This window comes from Brachyistius frenatus, unplaced genomic scaffold (genome assembly GCF_029030835.1).
Source record: "Brachyistius frenatus isolate BFR_SWC_R1_liver_20210118 unplaced genomic scaffold, ASM2903083v1 Contig_211, whole genome shotgun sequence".
In the NCBI taxonomy this organism is placed as follows: domain Eukaryota; kingdom Metazoa; phylum Chordata; class Actinopteri; family Embiotocidae; genus Brachyistius; species Brachyistius frenatus.
The window spans coordinates 406,887-426,933 of record NW_027210810.1 but is presented as its reverse complement, the minus strand read 5'-3'; the positions used below and the strand labels follow the sequence as shown (position 1 = coordinate 426,933).

The 20,047-nt window shown below is 43.6% G+C and overlaps 2 protein-coding genes across 2 annotated transcripts; both read left to right on the top strand.

Annotated features, from left to right (window-relative positions):
* The first annotated feature begins 1,557 nt into the window (after nucleotides 1–1,557).
* On the top strand, nucleotides 1,558–7,877 carry inhbab (inhibin subunit beta Ab). The gene is made up of 2 exons (XM_069719308.1): nucleotides 1,558–2,628; nucleotides 6,335–7,877. The coding sequence occupies exons 1-2, from the start codon at nucleotides 2,211–2,213 to the stop codon at nucleotides 7,132–7,134; spliced, it is 1,218 nt and encodes a 405-aa protein (XP_069575409.1). The 5' UTR covers nucleotides 1,558–2,210; the 3' UTR covers nucleotides 7,135–7,877.
* Nucleotides 7,878–16,443: 8,566 nt separating this feature from the next.
* mplkip (M-phase specific PLK1 interacting protein) lies at nucleotides 16,444–17,864 on the top strand. The gene is made up of 2 exons (XM_069719337.1): nucleotides 16,444–16,944; nucleotides 17,312–17,864. Exons 1-2 carry the CDS (start codon nucleotides 16,615–16,617, stop codon nucleotides 17,444–17,446), a joined length of 465 nt encoding a protein of 154 aa, XP_069575438.1. The 5' UTR covers nucleotides 16,444–16,614; the 3' UTR covers nucleotides 17,447–17,864.
* The last annotated feature ends 2,183 nt before the right edge of the window (nucleotides 17,865–20,047 follow it).

The following is a 20,047-nucleotide window of genomic DNA, read 5'->3' as shown; positions in this document are numbered from 1 at the left end:
CAGTACTGTTGGCCGTTAAGGTTGCTGAGTAAAATACTGATCCAGCAGTATTACCAAACTTTAGATCTATAATCCAACCACCGTTATTTCAACACAAACAATCTCTATACTTGATCTTGACATGTCGATACAGAGACTGAAACATAAGGATTAAAGGATCTGCAGGAGATGATTGTAAATCATATTTGTCCGACAGATTGACAACTAATGACTCTTTTACGAGCACTAATGTTAGTCATGGAGTTCCTCAGGGTTTCGTACAAGGACCCATATTGTACTTTCTACTCCACTACATTTATCTGACAGCTTTACATTTCAGATGAAGATTTGACCCAATGTATTATGATGTTACGAGCTTTTGAAGCACAACACATTGTTAAATATTAAACGAGCCGTTTTCAACCTGTTTGTCTTCTGATGTCTTACAAAAAGCGGCGTGTAATCGTGGTCACATTTCAGATGTCTATGAGTTATTAGAGGCTCCACCAAACAGGGATTTTTTTTTTTCCCTATGAACGTCACACATGGTTTCAATCAATAAATGCTCAATTGATCCAATATTAGCAGATGTCAAAGATTAGAGAAACTGAAAACAGATTTGTGAATCAGAATTTAGTTTTTTCCTCTTTACTCTCCCAGTAATCATCTGACGATCCCTCAGATTTATCTGCTGTCTGTGGATATAAAACTGAATATAAAGTAGTTCAAACTAGCTCCACCTGCAGCAGCTACAACAGCAACATGCTGCTGACATACTGATGCTTCACTATTAATAATCTAATGATGTCACATGTCAAGTCAGAGGGACCAAACTAGAACTTTTACTTTCATACTTTAACGACATGCTAATACTTCTGTGCTTATATTGAAGTAGGATCTTCCATGTACAACTTCTACTTGTAATGGAGTATTTGTACTTTGTAGTATTGGTACTTTTACCGAAGTAAATGATCTGAATACTTCTTCCAAAGGAGCTCGGACTGATCTGCGTACAGCACTGAGACGGACAGGGAAAGGTGAATCAGAGGCGACGTCTCAGGTGAGGAAGATGCTGTAATTCCTGACTCCTACCAGCAGAGGGCGTGCTGATGTCACTGTGTGTGTGCCTGTGAGAGAGGGAGGGTTTGTTCTGAGCACACTCCATCTGCTGTGTGCAGGACTCTGGTTATAACAACAAACTCTCTTTTTCAGTCTAAAAATTTATTTCACACCGACGGAGTTTCTCCTCCACGTGAGGTGACGATGACGCTCTGCTGACTCATCAGTGTGTGCATGTGTATATGTGTGTGCCTGTGTGTGTGTGTGTGTGTGTGTGTGTGTGTGTGTGTGTGTGTGTGTGTGTGTGTGTGTGTGTGTGTGTGTGTGTGTGTGTGTGTGTGTGTGTGCCTCTGTGTGTGTGTGTGTGTGTGGTATGAATGAATCAGGGACACTCTCTTCCTCCTCTTCCCTCCTTCCTCCTCCTCTTCTGTCGTGACGTTCGTTCAGGAGGAAACACCACAAACAGTCCTGAGATATTCTGAGACTTTACTCACTGTGTGCATGTTACAGTACGTGTGTGTGTGTGTGTGTGTGTGTGTGTTTGTTAGTGTATGTACGTGTACGTGTGTGTGTGTGTGTGTGTGTGTGTGTGTGTGTGTGTGTGTGTGTGTGTGTGTGTGTGTGTGTGTGTGTGTGTGTGTGTGTGTGTGTGTGAGACTCACAGGGAAATACCTCTGTGGATGGAGGGAGGGATTAAACAGGCAGAGAGGTATAATTACAGTAACAGAGCAGAGAGGGAGAGTAGAGTGACCCTGCACAGTGTTCATTCAGCTCAGACCACCAGACCCACTGGACCAGAGAGGCACCAGACCATCAGACTGAGGACCGGAGAACCAGAGCTCCAGACCAGGACCAGATTCTGACAGCCTCACACCGACAGCAAGTTCACTGCCGAAACTCTACTTATTGTTGCATCTCCTCATTCAACTCAAACATCCGACTCTAAAGACTCTACCGCTGGACTCTACCGACGCTGAGGATTTGATCTGAAGGATCTTGAACTATCGATGCCCGTTCGTGCATCACAACCTGCTGCATAGCCGCCGAGCGTCCCCGCTCACGTGCAAAACAGACCGTCTCTACTCTCACACTCTAGTGATCCGTTAGTTCCACCGACTCCGTAGTGAGACTCGTACTTTTTGTCAAAGCGTCAGCATCAGCCAGAGACCGTCATGTGCTCTCTGTTCGCCACGTTCTTCTTTGTGGCCGTCTGCCTTCTCGTCGACGCCTCTCCGACGCTTCCCCCGGCACCGGAGGAGGACGCGGCGCCTCGGCTGCAGGAGGGAGAGCCGCCGACTGACTGCCCGTCGTGCTCTTTGCCTCAGATGAGGAGAAACTCCTCTTCACCCGGAGGTCAGAACGACATGGTGGAGGCCGTCAAGCGGCACATCCTCAACATGCTGCAGCTGAGCGCGCGGCCCAACCTGACGCAGCCGGTTCCCCGAGCCGCGCTGCTCAACGCCATCAAGAAGCTGCACGTCGGTCGCGTGGCCGAAGACGGCAGCGTGGAGATCCAGGAGGAGAGCCGCGGCCTCGGGGACTCGACGCCACCGGAACCGCCGTCCGAACTAATTACCTTCGGAGAGGCAGGTGAGTCGAACGAAAGCGTTGAGTTTAGATTTTGCTTCGGCAGTTTGTCCTTGAGTGAAACCAGTTCTAGTTTTAGGGTTCAGGGTCACGATTACAGTCATCAATCCTCTCTACGTCTCTGTGAACCTGCAGAAAGGTCTCGTGGGTAACTGTAGGTTGCAGTGTCATTGATCACACTTACCAAACCTCAGCATCAAACAATCTAACTGGTGGAACCGACTCCAGTTGGGAGTTTTTCCACCATGTGTCAGAATACCCGCAGTCTGATTAAAAAGGTTACAGTCTGTATTTACTGTTGACGCATTTCTCCTGGAATGTAAATCTGAGCTTGTATTAAACTCAATTCAGTTTATTGATATTGGGCGAATCCCAACATGAGTCATTTCAGGGAGAGACCGTAAAACATTAGTGAGAGGAAGCTAACAGTTCAACCATCAGCGACCGTTGGAAGGAAAAAAAAACTCCCTTTTAACAGGAAGAAAACCGGACTCAAAAGTTGGAACAATGGAAATGGAAGTGCTTTTGGATAATATTGCCTAAAGGAAGCTTGTGTAACTTGTATCGGACTTATCACTGAACCTTGCGGAACGCCAAGACTAACTTTTGCTTGACCGGAAGAGTCATTGTTGATATGAGCAAATTGAAATCTGTCTGATTTACATCATTTGAACCAGCCTCGTGCCTTGTTCCAGTCTCCGTCATAAAACGCTGCGATACATAGTGTTAAATGCACAATGTTTAATGCAGTTAGGAGATCATCTGTAACTTTGGTGCTACGATGCACTTAAATCCTGACTGAAAATCTTCAAACAAACCAAACGTGACAGCTTTTTCGAGGAGGAGGATGTTGAACGTAGTTCAAAAGTAGACTTTTTAAGTAGAAATTTGTTGGGATGAGGTCTAAGAGACATGTTGATGCTTTCGTTGAAGCACTCGTCGCCGTTAACTGTAAGAGATTAACAGGACAGCTTGCACGTCATAAAAGGCAGTAGAGATGCCAGTCTGTGTGTTTTCTCTTATCAGTTCATTCAGAAAAATCCGAAAAGGTTCAAAGTTTGTTTACAGACTTGAGCCACCTGACTGATTCTATTGATTCTGTCTGGAGTGTGAAGTATATTTCTTCTATTCTATTTTTGGAAGGTTACAGCAGAACCAATCTTATAAACGCTAATGTCCATCACTGACTGGGGAAAAGATCAAAGTTACAGCACAGGGCGGCGAAGTCACCGTGGTTCAGCCAAGTGCAATAACTTCTTGTTTCCATTTCAAATTAAAAGCCCACGTTTCAAATTAAAATTGGTAGCGTTTCATATGCAGTAAAAGCCTTTGGGTACTATATGCTACATTATGGTAGTACGAGCTATCTAAAGACCCCCTTCAGTAAAAGTCCAGTGTTTAACCTTGTTAATATCTCCACGTGGTATTTTTCATATGCTAGAAGACATTTCCTGAAATGAGTAGTCAACCCCTTGGCTGAGCATTTCCGTTAGTTCAGTCTGAGAAATACAGATTCAGATGGCCAGGGTTTTATACATCACAAAACGAAAGAACCAATCCTGTCAACTTGGGGGCGGGGCTTCTCATATCATCGAGCTGTCAGCTCGAGCTGCAGGCAGGTGATGGAGATAGAGGCGGGGACTGATCGCATATTCATAAATCCCATCTCAGCCACTTAAAGGCAATAGGGGAATTTTTTTTAGGAGTTTTTAGGGATTTAATGAATGAATGAGAGGAACTTTAAGATAAGATGGAGCTTGGTCATTAAAAGTTTTGTACGTTAGGAGAAGGATTTTCAATGAAGAGAAGCTAGAAATGTTACCTTTATCACACACTGCGAGTCTGGAGGTGAAGTACTGTCGAGTTAAAAGGAGCGTGAAGCTGCGGGTTTTTTTCAAGCAGAGTTCAAATCAGTCTGACAGCAGCTTGCAGCTGAGCAGACAGTTTTACTGTTCATTCATCTCAAATCTCTCTAAATCAGCCTGTCTGCATGAACAGGAGCACTAAAACCCTCTCAGTTTGTCCACTAACAATGCTATGAAGTTCATTTTTCTCAATGATGCTGACAAAAAGACAGAAAGGTTCACTGAACGGAAAGTAATGGAGAAAAAAAGAAAGAAATACAGAGCCAGGGATCGAAGATATGAACAGTCTTATCTGTCCCATCACATGTAAAATGTGACTGCAGAAATCTACAGCCAGGTTTTTTCATCAGTTGGGTAATTAATCAGGAATTATGACATGAAATTGAATTACAAACCAGAGCCAGCGTGACAGAAATTTGTTCTGATTCTGAAATTAGTTGCAGGCGACCGAATTCACCTGTACGGAGCCTGAAGTGCAAACAAGTCAAACCTGAACACAGGAGGATAAATCCAGTTCAACAGTAAGAAATGAACAACACGGTTAATATAAAAACAGTTTCACCTTCCAAAACAGTCATACACGAACTGCTGCGTTTAAAAGGAGAGACGAAGAGGAAAGTTTGATCAAACGACGTGTGATTTAAAGTCCGACGAGAGGACAGTCAGATTCTCGGTAACTGCGACTCACTGAAGGAGGTTAAACTAAATGACGGTCAGACCAAAAGACAGGAGGACATTTATAGAGTTACAGGGTGACGCGATGGCTGAATGGTCCGAGTACATGCGACATAAACCAGATGAGGTGAAGTCTCATTCGTTAGTTTGGAGATTTTTTTTCCCACCCGAGTCGGTCTGCGGGTCGAACCCTTCGACCGAATATGACGCCGATCGCAAAGCGCCACAAGTTGTCTGCCCAGGTCCGTCTCCGTGAACGTGAACCAACTCGCGACCAATCATGTTTCTTCTTTGCTTACATAAATGTACATTGCTTCCTGCTAAAAATAGTTGTCACTTTCAGAGAAATCTTTTATTAAAAACGCCTCAAAGGCTCAAATTAGTGGACAGTAACGGGTGGGTGGTGGGGGGCATACCGAGTGGTCTCAGGCCGTGAATAATCTCTTCATTCAGACGAATCTGGGCCTCAGTAATTATTCTGCAACAGGAGACAAAGAGCGAAGCACTGGACAGGACAGGCTTTTTTTGGGGGCGGGTGGGGGGGAGGGTCGTATACTGGCCGCCTTGTTAACAACATTCCCTGAAATCAGGCCTGATCTTTTTTTAGTGTCTCTGCCCATGTTGAGTATATTTAGAGGCAAAGGCACCATTCATGCTTTCATTGTTAAGGACATTTACTTTGTTCATTCAGTCAAATGACAGGAAGACAAAACCATAAAGAAGTGAGGGGGGGAGGAGGGGGGGGGGCAAACATGGCAAACATGTTGCTAATCATTGTTGCTCACTTCTTCAGAAGAAAGCCTGCAGGGTCTTTACGTTGCTCTTTCCACAAACACCTCCATCATTTCTGATGATGTTTGTCTTTATTTTATGACACTGACTGACCACTTCAGTTGTTGCGAGAGTTCAAAGAGTGAAAAAAAAAAACAACTTTTGAGCTTCATATGTTGGGAGTGAAAAGCTTTTATCAGGTTAGACTTGAGGTAGTTTGATTGACATCTGAATGAGTGAACTGTGCTGCTTGCGTAACAGCACATTCATCCAGATGTTCAAAGATCTCAGACTGAGGTCAGAGGTCAAACTGATTCAAAATCATAATAATAACGAAGGGTAAAGTTCTTCTTGTTCTTTTGAACAACTGCTAACACGGTAACTGCTCTCTGCTGCAGGAGACTCTCCGAACACGGTGACCTTTGACATTTCGAAAGAGGGCGACGGTTCGTCTGCGGTGGAGCAGGCCAACGTTTGGATCTTCCTAAAGATGTCCAAGGTGAATCGAGCGAAAGGCAAAGTGATGCTGCGGCTGCTGCGGCTTCGTCCTGACGCGGGCGACGACGAGGAGGACGAGGACGAGTGTGTTTCAGAGAAGATGGTGGACACACGTCGCAGCGGCTGGCACACGCTCTCCATCCAACGCAGCGTTCAGACTCTGCTGGACGACGGCGGCAGCTCTCTCAGCCTGCGGGTTTCCTGCCCACTGTGTGCCGAGGCCGGCGCCTCGCCCCTCCTGGCGCCCGCCGACAGCGAACGGGCCACGGGGCGAGATCAGTCGCACCGGCCCTTCCTCATGGTGGTGCTGCGGGCTCGGGAGGAGGCGGCCCAGCGGCGGGTCAAAAGAGGTCTGGAGTGCGACGGGAAGATCCGCCTCTGCTGCAAGCGGCAGTTTTACGTGAACTTCAAAGACATCGGCTGGAGCGATTGGATTATCGCGCCGTCCGGTTACCACGCCAACTACTGCGAGGGCGACTGCCCCAATCACATGGCGAGCCTCGGCAGCTCGTCGCTGTCCTTCCACTCGACGGTCATCAATCATTATCGCATGAGAGGCTACAGCCCGTTTCAGAACATCAAGTCGTGCTGCGTGCCGACGAGGCTGCGAGCCATGTCCATGCTCTACTACAACGAGGAGCAGAAGATCATCAAGAAGGACATCCAGAACATGATCGTGGAGGAGTGCGGCTGCTCATAAAAACAGCTGCGCCTCTAAAGGACTTTAGAAAAACACTTTGAAAACCTGCTTCCTGCGGGGAAAAAAAAAAAACATCAGATCAACCCTTTGTAAAAGACAAAGTATTATGTTCGGTGACAAAGCCTCGTTTCTCTTCTCGGGGGAAAGTCTTTTCCACATTGGAACAAGCGGAGAATACTATGCAACAGATGATCTGCGTCTTCATTCTTGTCAACTGTTTTTTTTTTTTTTTTTTTATCGTTTTCTATCGCCGTAGAAAACACGAGCCAGTTATTCATATTTTCCATTTAAAAAGGTCAATTTGTGAAAAAAAAAAAAAATCTCTCTTGAGATACTTGAAAATATGTCTTGATCCTGCTGCTAGAGCCAAACATTATTATTGTTATTATTTAAAGAATAGGTGAGAGTAGATGTTTGCACAGTAAATGGAATTCCTGGACGTTTTGCCTCCCGAGCCGAGAGGATTGAGACGAAAGCCAAAGACGACGCTGATGATGAAAGTTTGGTTCATTTTCCTGAAATCTCAACGAGCTGAGAGACTAACACAGAAACCGACGTGGCAGATGTTAAATTATTTAACTGGTGAAAAAAAAAAAAAAACAAAAAAAAAACTGACTGACTGAAAACATTTTTCATCAGTTTGATCGTTGCTTCCTTGTAAAAAAAAAAAAAAAAAAAAAAAAAAAAAAAAATGCTATTGCCGCCTTTTTTGTATTTATTTGCATTGTTGCCTTTTTTTGTCTCATCATTAAACAAACTGTCGTCAACATTTTGTCATTCAGTCTCTTTCTTTTCAATTCCAGAGATTTCTGCCTCGATAAAACAAGATGAAGAGTTCAACTTAAACCTGAAACTTGGAGCAGAAAGTGATTTTGGTTTGTGTAGCAGTTTTATTTCATATTTTTTATTCTTTACTGACTCCTGGTGGCGTGTTTCTCTCTCTGCCTACTGTCCAGTCTGTTTTCTTCTCAGAGATTAGGATCTGATTATTTATCTTATATTATCTGTGATTTTGTTTTCATGAATGAAATCCTTGCGGTCTGCTTTTTCTGCCTCTGTTTGATAATAATAATAAACTTTATTTGCACCTTTCATACAAGAAATGCAGCTCAAAGTGCTTCACAGCAAGAGAATTACATGCAGTGTTTCACATATACAGTAAACAGATATAAAGGAACATTTAAAAATATAGAGACGAAATAAGATGCATAAGAACAGATAAAATGCATAAAATTAAACACAAATAGAGTTAAAATATAAAATAAGCAATATCCATTTTAAAGGGGCAGTAGTTCAAGTGCAAGAGAGCTTCAAGAGTAGCTAGTTACCAGCTGACGTAAAGAGATATGTTTTGAGCTTTCTTTCTTCAAAGTAAATGAGGATATGATCATTGTCTTTGCTGCCTCTTAATGGGATTTGAGGGCAGTCAGCTGCTCTTTCTCTTCCACGTGATTTTGTTTTTCAGGGATCAGGATCAGGTCACAGCTGAACTCTGCTTTCACACTTCCACAATGGCGGTCAGAAAGATGCAGGAACTCGACACTTCGCTCTTTGTTTGCAGGTAAAAACTGAAGCGACGCCTGGCAGACTGAGCGGCTCCTCCGCCTCCTCCTCTGCCCTTATCTGCCCTCTGATTGGCTGCGGCAACTGGACCGAGTGACCGGTGATGTCGGTAAAGTTAAACTTTTGCAGGCTGACTAGAGTCAAGGGAAGCCACAGCCAGTTGGCACGGCGCCGCCGTGTTTGTTCCCTGACCTACAAACTCATCGCTGAGTCGGCAAGTTGGTTTAAGGAACACAAAGATGACTGCTGAGGCCAACATGAGGCACTCTGGGTAATGGAGCACACAAACAGAAACGCTTCCTGAAAATAGCCTGAAACATGAAATTAAGATGAAACATAAAACCGACGTAAAAGCTGCAGTCTGGAAATAAAAAGGCTCTGATATAATGAAACCAAGGCAGAAACATCTAGTGTGTGTGTGTGTGTGTGTGTGTGTGTGTGTGTGTGTGTGTGTGTGTGTGTGTGTGTGTGTGTGTGTGTGTGTGTGTGTGTGTGTGTGTGTAACCGGTAATTGGCTGCTGACCTTACTCTCACCCGGTGCATGCTGGGATACATTCTAGTCATTATTCAGGTCATTGAAATCATTATCACTAAAACAGGAAGGTTGATGAAACTGTGGATAATAACGAGCTTCATACATAAATAAACAATACAGTGTCACCCCCCCCCCACACACACACACAGTCACTCACGCCATGATGGCGCCGTGAGAAGGTGTTGGTGTGGTGGAGGTGGAATATTTCAAGGTGGATAGTTAAATGTACAAACAGTTCGAGTTCAAACAATTAGAAGTTTGTTTCAGATATTTCCACATAAACCCATACAACAACTCAAAACTACCATTATCTTAAAAGAGGCAGGGAACATATTAAAACCGAAATATGTACACAACCCAGAAGAACCAGAGTCTGTCATCACAGTCCAGGTAATATCCACTCGGTGAGAACCTTATTGAGAGCACCCTTTGTATTCATGCAGTTATACAATCAGCCACTCATGCGTCGGATGATTGCAGCATTTTCTCTGAATGATGTGAAAAACAAAAAACAACAGTGAGGAAATTCCTTGCTGATGAGAGGTCAAAGGTCAGACTGGTTGGAGCTGACTTATGCTACACTAATTGAGATATTTACAACTATACAGAGAAGAAAAGCAAAACATCCAACTCCGAGGTGGATGGACTACAACAACAGCAGAAGCTCCTGAACAACAGTAGACCTCCTACGACAAAACACCTACAACAGCAGAAGACTTACAGGAAAAGACCTACAGCAGAAGACCTACAACAGAAGTCCCTGAACAACAGTAGACCTACTACAACAAAACACCTACAACAGCAGAAGACTTACAGACTTACCTACAACAGTAGACCTACAACAACAGAAGACCTACAGCAGAAGACCTACAACAACAGAAGACCTACAACAACAGAAGACCTACAGCAGAAGACCTACAACAACAGAAGACCTACAACAGAAGACCTACAGCAACAGAAGACCTACAACAACAGAAGACCTACAACAGAAGACCTACAGCAACAGAAGACCTACAACAGAAGACCTACAGCAGCAGAAGACCTACAACAACAGAAGACCTACAACAGAAGACCTACAACAACAGAAAACCTACACTAGATTACGTAGGATTCCACTCATGTCAGCCAAAAACAGAAATATGATCACAGACTCACAAACACTGGACAAATGAAGATGGAAAAACGAAACTGCAGCAGAAATGGGCACGATTGTTTATGTTGAAAACAAACTCTTTCCTTTCACTGTGATGGAGGTTTACTCTCTGGAGGGTAAAATTCAGACCACAGACTTAAGTCACATGACCTCTGTACACCGAACAACACAAAGAAACAATGATCTATACACGGAGCATCCTTCTGAGAGCAGCTGCCACTACTGCAAGTCTCCTGTGTAAATAACATGATCATCATTCTTCGCCATTAATACGTTGAGAGTTTTTGCCAAAGCATCTCGAACACTGCGAGTTTGTACGGATGTGAACTGACCACCAATCAGATGGGAGTTCATGACAAGTCTGACCTGAAACCAGACATCATTTTTTTTTTTTTTTTAAATCAGTAAAAGAGGAAGAGACTGAACAAACAGTCAGAGTTCGTTAACCGTCACTGTAGCCGGAAACACTCGAACACTGAAGCAATGTTTGTACAGAAGATAAGGTGCTGAAGCACCGGCTTCAATGGTTCAACTGCTAGAAAGAAAAGCACGGCACTGGTTTAACGAGTGTAAATGCAAGTTAAAGGTCCCTCAGCCAGCTGCTGCTGTAATCTACAATAATAAAAGAGTTGTTCTGAAGTCACCTCACCATCAAAACAATCCATTAACACTGAAGATCACAGTTTGCACAACTCTGAAACATGCAGAATTAAGAATTATTTTTGTACTTTGAGTTTTCCTGGCCACCTCATCCTCATCAAATACTGCCGGTTTTTCACAGTCTTATGTAGGCAGGTCATGTGACAACGTACAAAGAGGGGTAAAGTCTGCATAGGGAAGAGGTTGAGGGTGGTTGAATGGAACAAAGCCAGAATGCTGAAATACATTATAAAAGCAAAAGTCGAAATGGTCACCGCGACTTTTAAATAAACCATAACCAAGTCGTTTTGTTGCCTAAACCTGACCAAGCGGCAACCGTGTCACATTTAACCAAAACATAATTTTCCTAGTTTAACCATGTGGTTTTTGAGTGGCTCCTTGTCCACACGTGATGGTTCAACATCACTGGACCTTTTGCACTCCACACAACCACAACAGCACCATTTGCACCATCGTTTAGGTATTCATCTCTATTTCTATGCTGTAAATATGTCTATTTATGTCTGTTTCGTTTTTTTGGACGCTGAATGAAGCTACAACCGGAGTCAAATTCCTTGTACGCGTTAACATACCTGGCATATAAACCGATTCTGATATGATACGAGATACAGCTTTGATAAAACATCAGCATTTGACGCCCTTGTAACGTCATTATTTGACAGACTGTAAATAGGAGCACGTTGACCTGACAGGACATTAAGATACAGACACAGACCCGTCAGCCAATAATTGCAGGCATTAAATATGATGTTGTAACGAAAACAAAAACCCGCCCCCGCTCTTATGTTAGGAGTCGTGTGTCATTTCAGTTTCGTAACTCTCCGTGAGGAACTTTTTCCCCGACTGTCAGAGGGAAGAGCAGCTTTTCGTGAACACGTCATTTTTACAGGTGAAGTGATGAAAGATCTGAAGTGCATTCGGTCTGACGGAGGCAGCGATGGTGTGAACATGCAGACGGACTGCGGGGAGGGAAGACGTCCAGGGGAACGTGATGAGAGGTGGAGGATCGTCATGTGAGTCAAACTGAAGGATCTATTTTTTGTGTGTGGGCAGGCTGCGGGACACGTCAGTGCTGTTAGCAGAGGGAAGGCCTGATAACCTCGACACCACCTCCACTACAAACTGTTACTCCATCACCGAGCACAGACTCACTGCTGCTATTCAAAGATATTCACCCCCACAGTTTCAGTCGCACTACGCTGCTAAATCAGACTCGGGTTCAGTCATCAGGACACCGGTGGACTCATCTGTCACTCTGAAACTCACATCCTAATCTGTCTTTTTATTTTATTTCAGATCTGATAATTATAGGTCCTCTGGGGAGAATATCACATTTTCCTAATGCAAAAAAAAAAGGCTACAATTACTTTTTATTTAAGTGAAGTAGATGTTTTAAAGTATCTACTTTAAACTGCCTTCTTCGGTGAGCAGCAGTGCTTCAGTTTGGCAAGTGCTAGATTGGATCAGCAGGAGGGACGCTCTGCCTGTGATTGGTTGTTACGTATTAGGGGGGTAAAGTTCGGGTTTAGGACCAGTCGACTTCACAATAAATCAAACTAGTCACAGCGGTGGAGAGTTTAGAGCGTGCGTCCCTCCGGCTGATCCAATCTAGGTCCTTTAAAATTTCCAGCCAGCTTTTTAGCGACAGATGTGGTGGACTGTAATTTAGAGACATCCACAGATCCACCCGACCGAAAACCTCACAAAACCGTACTTTAAAAGCCAAACTCCACATACACTGACAGAACCAGAAGCAGATTATATGAAGCAATAAACTGCCTTTCCAAAAGATAATTCCCAACAACTCAGTGCAGCTGACCAACAAATGACACAATGAATCTGTAAACATTAAATATCAGGGCAGCCATCCAAAAACAAATATAGGAACCTGATCACCTTCCCAACATGGGCAAGAGGCAGGATATATTATATAAAACAACTTTGTGGACAACAGAGCTCTTCGGTCTCAGAGCGCAGGCCTCCTTGTGCTTTCTGGAGTTTCTAAAAGAAGCTTTCAGGACCCTTTCCTATGGAGCCTGCTCACAGTTTGGGTTCGACACACTCTCTGATTTAAAGATCAGGATTATAACTGTAATTGATTAAGAAACATCATTTAGTTATCCCGCCGTAGGCCCAGGCTGCTGGGTTACAGGCCTCACTGACCTGCCCGGTGTTGTCTCTCAATACCCTAATTGGCCGATACAGACAGCCGTCCCCCCTCTTGACCATGGTTCTGTTGGAGGTTTTCTTCCTGTTAAAAAGGGCTTTTTTTTTTTTCTTTCCGGCTGTCGTTCACGTAGGAATTGTTGAATTGCTCCTCTATAATGTTGTAAGTTCTCCTCCTACCACGTAAGGTGCCCACAGGGAGCTCTATAAATAAAACTGAACTGAAGTGAATTGAAAATTTGCAGATTCACGGGGACGAGCTCATTTATTGATCGGGCGTTTGACTCCGCTCAGATCGGTGTTTTCATTCAGATGGTGAGAATGTTTTTTCTCGCTTTATTTTGGCTTCGGCAGCGAGTCAGTTTGCTCAGACGCCCACAGAGCAGAGTGACAGATGAGTCATGTTCTCCAGGAGGAGACGAGCAGTCTGACTTCGGCAGCAGAAAACCGACGAGTAAATGCTTTGAAATTCTGCTGAATGCTCCTTTAATCAGCAGCAGAGCCCGATTTGGGATTAAAGACAACCGACTCCAGAACAATGGGTCTCACACACACACACACACACACACACACACACACACCATTAAATCACACACAAGCACTGGCACACTGTCTGTACGTGTGCAGAAGATTCAGGTCACCGAATCTCAAAAAAAGCTGCTAAATGTTCAGGACAAGACGATCACGTTTAATTAGAGAGTGTGTGAGTGTAAATGTGTGTATTTATACATGTATGTGTGTGAGTGTGTGATTGTGTGTGCATGTGTGTGTGTCATGGCTCTTAATTACATCCAGACACACACACACACACACACACACACACATTTGACAGTGCAGACAAGGCCAAGGCATTAAAATGAATGCCCGACCGGTCTCCTTTTAAAAGTTTTTTTCAGTGCCCCAGTAAAGCCAAAGCACATTACGATGAGACAATAGACAATCGAGCTCAACAACAATCCTTCGCCAAATGCAATAACTTGATTCAAAACACAGGGGTCAACCAAAGGACCGCTCAACTTGAAATTAAATTAAAATGACTTTGAAAAGGAAACTATTCATTTCCTATTCATGACATGAAATGTTGACACATTTTGTCTTGACACATTTACCCACTGATTTCTACTACAGTCCAGCGTCGTCAGTCTAACTTGCCATCTAACCAGCTTGACCACTTGACCAGCCAGATAGCCAACCAGCAGTACCAAGTTGGCCAATTACACTGACAGACCAGCAAGACCAGCTTGTCCAGACTAAGTAAACCAACAACGCCAGCCTAACATCAGCTAAAACCTGCTACAACCAGCTAAGATCAGCTAAGATCAGCTAAGACCTGCTAAAACCAGCTAAGATCAGCTAAGACCTGCTAAAACCAGCTAAGATCAGCTAAGACCTGCTAAAACCAGCTAAGATCAGCTAAGACCTGCTAAAACCAGCTAAAAGCAGTTAAGACCTGCTAAAACCAGCTAAGACCAGCTAAGACCAGCTAAAACCAGTTAAGACCTGCTAAAACCAGCTAAAACCAGTTAAGACCTGCTAAAACCAGCTAAGACCAGCTAAGATCAGCGAAGACCTGCTAAAACCAGTTAATACCAGCTAAGACCTGCTAAGACCAGCAAAAACCAGTTAAGACCAGCTAAGACCAGCTAAAACCAGCTAAGACCAGCTCCCACCTTAAGCTGTTTTATGCCATTTTTTCCAGAAGGGAAATTAAAAACAATTAAAAAAACAAACTGTGGACAGCAGAAAGAAGATGGACAAAGAACAAATTATCAGTCAACTAACAATTGTTTTATGGTCATTTACAATAATGCAATTAAACATCAGAGACAAGCTCACTTCTTAAAATTGATAACTAAAAGTCTTAACAACTCCAAAATTATCCACTGAACTATAAAGCGTTTAATTAACCCCCCCCCCCCCAACAATTACAATATTTATTTGTGCTAACTCACCTTTAAAGCCTCATTAGAATCCGCCAAAAACGGTCCAGTAAAGTATTTAGTCCAAAACACATTATTACAGCCTTTAAAAATTTCCCCAGGCGTCATAATTTTCCACGTAACAACTGGAACTAGCAGTATTGCGCCTTGTCCGCGCTGCTCATTTGATTGACACCTCACTTGAGCCAATAGGAGCTCCCATATCCTGTTCCCAGCAAACATTAGCCAATGGGAGTCCGTGTAGATCGTAGGTGGCCGCCTCTCTGTCTGTTGTTTACAGATGCAGCCAGTCGGAAGTGACATTGATGATGATTGACGCATTGTGTAGCCAATGAGCTTCTGACCTTCATTATTATTCAAAACTGAAGCTTGGAAATTTGCACCACTTAATCCACCCGTCCTGCATCCCATCCAGAACAGCATCATATCTCCAAAAACGTAATTCTCCCATAGTTCTTTGTTGCTGACAAGTTGGTGGTCAGTGAACTGGACGGGAATATTCCTTTAATGTCATCGACACTGATGAGATACAGGATAAAGTCACAGACAGTCACAGATAAAAAAAAAAAAAAAAAATCAGACCACTAAAATTGTAGAGAACAAATAAGCAAATAACCGTTACCTTACTGTAAACGTTCCTTTAACTTGTGTTATTTGTTCAACTTGTTTCTTCCTGTGAGCTGTGAGACACTAAAAAGACCTTCAGGTTATAAATTCCCTGTTTCCTCCCTCTAGAAACATCTGGATTTATAGTTAGTTGAAACAATATATGACTGCGTAGAGCGCAAACCACTGGCAACATCTTTTTTTTTTGACATTTTCATTAAGATGTATTGATTACTAAGGCCAAGAATCTGAAATGGCTTCGCTGAACTCGCATCTGTCGGTGCAGGATGAAGAATTTACAACTTCAGACACAAACAGCTGCAGTCAGTGAACCTGAAGATGCTGCTGAGGGGTTTATAACCCACTGACACTGAAACACTGGTGTGGTTTGGAGCCTCCACACCAAAACGTAGTCAGGTCGGAGGGGAGGAAAACAGTAAGAGCGCCTCCCAGAGGACAAAGTGACTCATTACAAGAGATTTCACCGAGTTCAGAGTTCTTAAACACCTTTAAATATTTCAGCTTTAAAGGGTTTCATTCACGAGATATGTGACCGTGTGTAGATTAAAAATGTTTCAAAGTGAAGCTTTGACAGCTGTTAGTCATCAACTCTGTCCTCCACGTGAATCACTTTCCCGTATTTTCATGTTTTGGGAATGTTTGCATCACTTCCAACAACTAAACTAAAGGGCTTCCAGCAGGGCGGCCACTGGGCGGCGCTGCAGTCTGCAGGACCGGGAACAAAGCTTTGAGTGTTTCTGGTTCCGGTCTACAGAGCGTTTTATGGTGTGATTCCGGTTCCGATCTTCTCAGTGTTTTGTTGTCGTCTCTCAGTTTCGTCATTTTTCGCCGCTCAGATGTACCCAACTCCGGTCAGACCTCAGGGCAGCCCCGGAGCTCCTCGGCCGGCTGGAAGGTTCCCCTCCCCGGGCCCCTGCTGGGGTTATCCCAGGGATCGCTCCCCATACGGAGGCTCCGGACACCGCGGATTTTCTCCTCGCGCCCAACCATACTCTCCGGGTTCTCCGGGTTCTCCGGGCTACTCCCCGGGTCCTTACCGAGAATACAGGGACCGTTCTCCGGGCGGGTTCGGCAACGGGTCCCGGGGTTTCGGAGGTCCGATGCGGTACAGAGACGGTTTCCGGCGGCCTCAGTCCTTCAGTCCCGCTTCAAATCGAAACTTCCAGGTAACGTTTCAGAAAGTGTGAATTAGAGGAGAAAGGGTCCAGTTTCAGGAGCGGTTTACTTTTAAACATTGACCATCGACTCCGCGCACGAACTGATCAGTTTGTTTTGATCATTTAATGTTGAACAGCTGAGGGTCCAAAACATCGAGCATTATAAATAGTTTATATTATAAATAGATGGTGGCACCGAAACTCATCGGTTTCGTTTCGGCCTGCAGGATGTTTCTCCTCCTTTATTTTTTTTTTTTAAGTGCTGTAAAACAGCGTTTCTCAACATGTGGTTCAGGACCCTGATGCAGTCACGTACAGTAAATAATCTGCACCTATTCAGAGTATTTAACGATGTTTTATTTGTGTGTATTTTCAGTCGGGATCCTCAGACGCTCCGGTGGAGAAATATTTCAGCCCGTCGATGCTGCAGGATCCTTGGAAAACGTTGCAGCCCGTCTGCCACAGAAGCAGCAGCAGCAGTAAGGAGAAAGACATGATCATAAATGATTAAATAAATAAAAACAACAACAACAACAGACCAGCCAGGAGGACGGTATGAAAATACACAACATCAGCAGTAAACAAAAGACAAACAACATCAGCAGCAAGCAGATCTGAGATCTGTGAGCGCCTACAACCACCAGCAGTCCGTTTCTCAGCAGCTTCAGCGATCAATCGCTTTGATTGGACTTGTTTCTACACGATGAACTGCTGTAAAGTTTTTAATCAAATGTTTTCTAACGTTTTTAATTCTTTATGTTCTTCTTCGTGTGTTTAATTCACAAGTTTGTAGAGAGCGGAAAGTTCAGTTTGTTATTTTAGTTTTTAAAATGAAAACGGATGTCAGCTTTTGTTTGTTCTTGAATCTCGTGTTTTAATTTAAAAAAAAAGGAAGAGGGTCATCACCATCTTCACCTGATGCTCTGATAAAAAAAAAAAAATCACACTGACACACATCTTGGCTTTACTTTGAGAATCTGAACCCCTGAGGAAAAAAAGAGGTGAATCATGTGATTCATGTGGATTGAACACTAATTAGAAGGTTGGTGGTTCGATCCCCAGCTCCTCCTGTCTACATGCCTAAGTGTCCTTGAGCAAGACAATGAAGCCTAAATTGCTCCCGTGAACCATCAGTGTGTGAATGTGCTCCTGATGGCAGCACTTTGCATGGTGATCTGTCTCATCAGTGTGTAAATGGGTGAATGGAAAACTATATTAAAGCGCTTTGAGACCGAAAGGTGATTAAGCACCATACAAATACAGACCATTTTACCATTTACCATTCAACCCTGACAGGCGAGCTGAAGGGTGTCGTTCCGTTGGTCAGTGAGATTTCCTTTCATCTGGTTCATTGATCACATACTCAAAAGCTTCACCAGGCCGGTAGACATTCAGAAAAATGTTCAGAAAACATTCAGGAATTGTTCAGCAAACATTTAGAGAAATGTTCAGAAAAATACTCAGGAAATGATCAGGTAACATTCAATAAACCGTCAAGAAACATTGAAGAAACGTTCAGCAGACATTCAGAAACATTTTCCTGAAACATTTATAAAAAAAAATAAATAAATAAAAAAAAAAAAGTTCAGCAAACAATTAGGAAAAATGTTTTGGGAAACATTCAGGAAATGTTCGGGAAAAGTTCAGGAGATGTTCTGGAAACATTCAGTACACGTTCCTGATGTCACCACTAGAGGTCAGAGTGACTCCACACCGCCTGAAGAGGCAACTGTTACTGCAGTATTACTACAACCACTGAAGTAGTACTGCAGTAACACTTGTTAGTAGTAATACTGATGAAAAGTTATTGTTTGTGTTTCAGACTCTGGTTCTGTGTGTTTCATAGAAAGTATTGTATATTTAATAAACACCTGATAATAAACGAGTACCGACATCCACCTAAAACTGTTACAGTTCATTAAAAAGCTTTTTTACCTGAATACGACTGGCTGACTCCATCTGTCACATTAAGCGTGTTGTGTCACTTCCTGTTAGCAGCTACCGTGCTGTGTTGCAGATTTATGTCTCTCCAACCCTTCATCTCTCTTGACAGCAGCTCATTTCAGATTATAATTTGCTAATCAAGCATCTGTGCAGCTACATTTATTTTTTTGTAACCTGCTTGACATGTTTGTTTGGTTTTAGTTCTGCTAGCTTAGCAGTTGGCAATGGCTTTTGTTGATTTCCAAAAGGCTGCAGGGAGAGTATTTCCCCCAATTTAGCTTCACTTCATCGGCTTAATGTGAAATCAAGAACAGAAATTAAAGTTCTTCTGCTGACGTACAAAACTCTTAATGGTCAAACTTCATCTTCATAGAGCTCTTTGATCTGAAAACGAAAACGCAGGGAGGTTCAGGGACAGCCAGCAGGGCCAAGGCACCGACAGGTGTTCCTACTGATTTACATCCATGATATTTCCACCCAGCGGCCTGTAGGGGGCGCTAACAGTCCAGCACCGACTGGCTACTAATAAACATCTGATGTTTTGTTCTAAATGTGTTGAGGAAGAAAAAAAACAAACATCAGATGATTCACTTCAGTCTGCAGCTGTGAAATAGAGCAGAAACAACCGATTCTCACACGCACACAGACACACACACACACACACACACACACACATACATACACACACACACACACACACACACACACACCCCAACACTTGTGTTTCTGTAGACAAATAGAATTAAAGTCTAATTAACCCTGAAAATACATTTGAACTACTGACACATCTGCGTTCAACCTCTGCCTGCAGGTGTGTGTGTGTGTGTGTGTGTGTGTGTGATTGTGATTGTGTGTGTGTGTGTGTGTGTGTGTCCCAGGAGAGTGAACCTGAGTTTGTTTCTGAAGAAACAGAATTAAATCCCACTGAGGAGAAACAAGTGGGTTCGTGTATCTCCGATGTTCTCCAGGTTTTCGGGCCCGAGCTGATGGGTGTTGGTTTTTTTTTTAGAGTCGCGGAGAGACCGACCGAAGAAGGCCCAGCCGAGGCCCCGCCGCACTCACGCCGATCAATACGTGTTTATCAGCTGCGTCGACGCCGCGACCTGTCGGCGCAGAGAAATCCGACTGAACAAATACTTGTAGTGAGTCATTAAAGCAGATTAATGCT

Bases quoted from the DNA above. Each gene is read 5' to 3' on its own strand.
- mplkip (XM_069719337.1), top strand. From the start codon at position 16,615: ATGTACCCAACTCCGGTCAGACCTCAGGGCAGCCCCGGAGCTCCTCGG. The intron at 16,945-17,311 runs GTAACGTTTCAG...GTGTATTTTCAG, and splicing joins CTTCAAATCGAAACTTCCAG to TCGGGATCCTCAGACGCTCC.
- inhbab (XM_069719308.1), top strand. From the start codon at position 2,211: ATGTGCTCTCTGTTCGCCACGTTCTTCTTTGTGGCCGTCTGCCTTCTC. The intron at 2,629-6,334 runs GTGAGTCGAACG...TCTCTGCTGCAG, and splicing joins AATTACCTTCGGAGAGGCAG to GAGACTCTCCGAACACGGTG.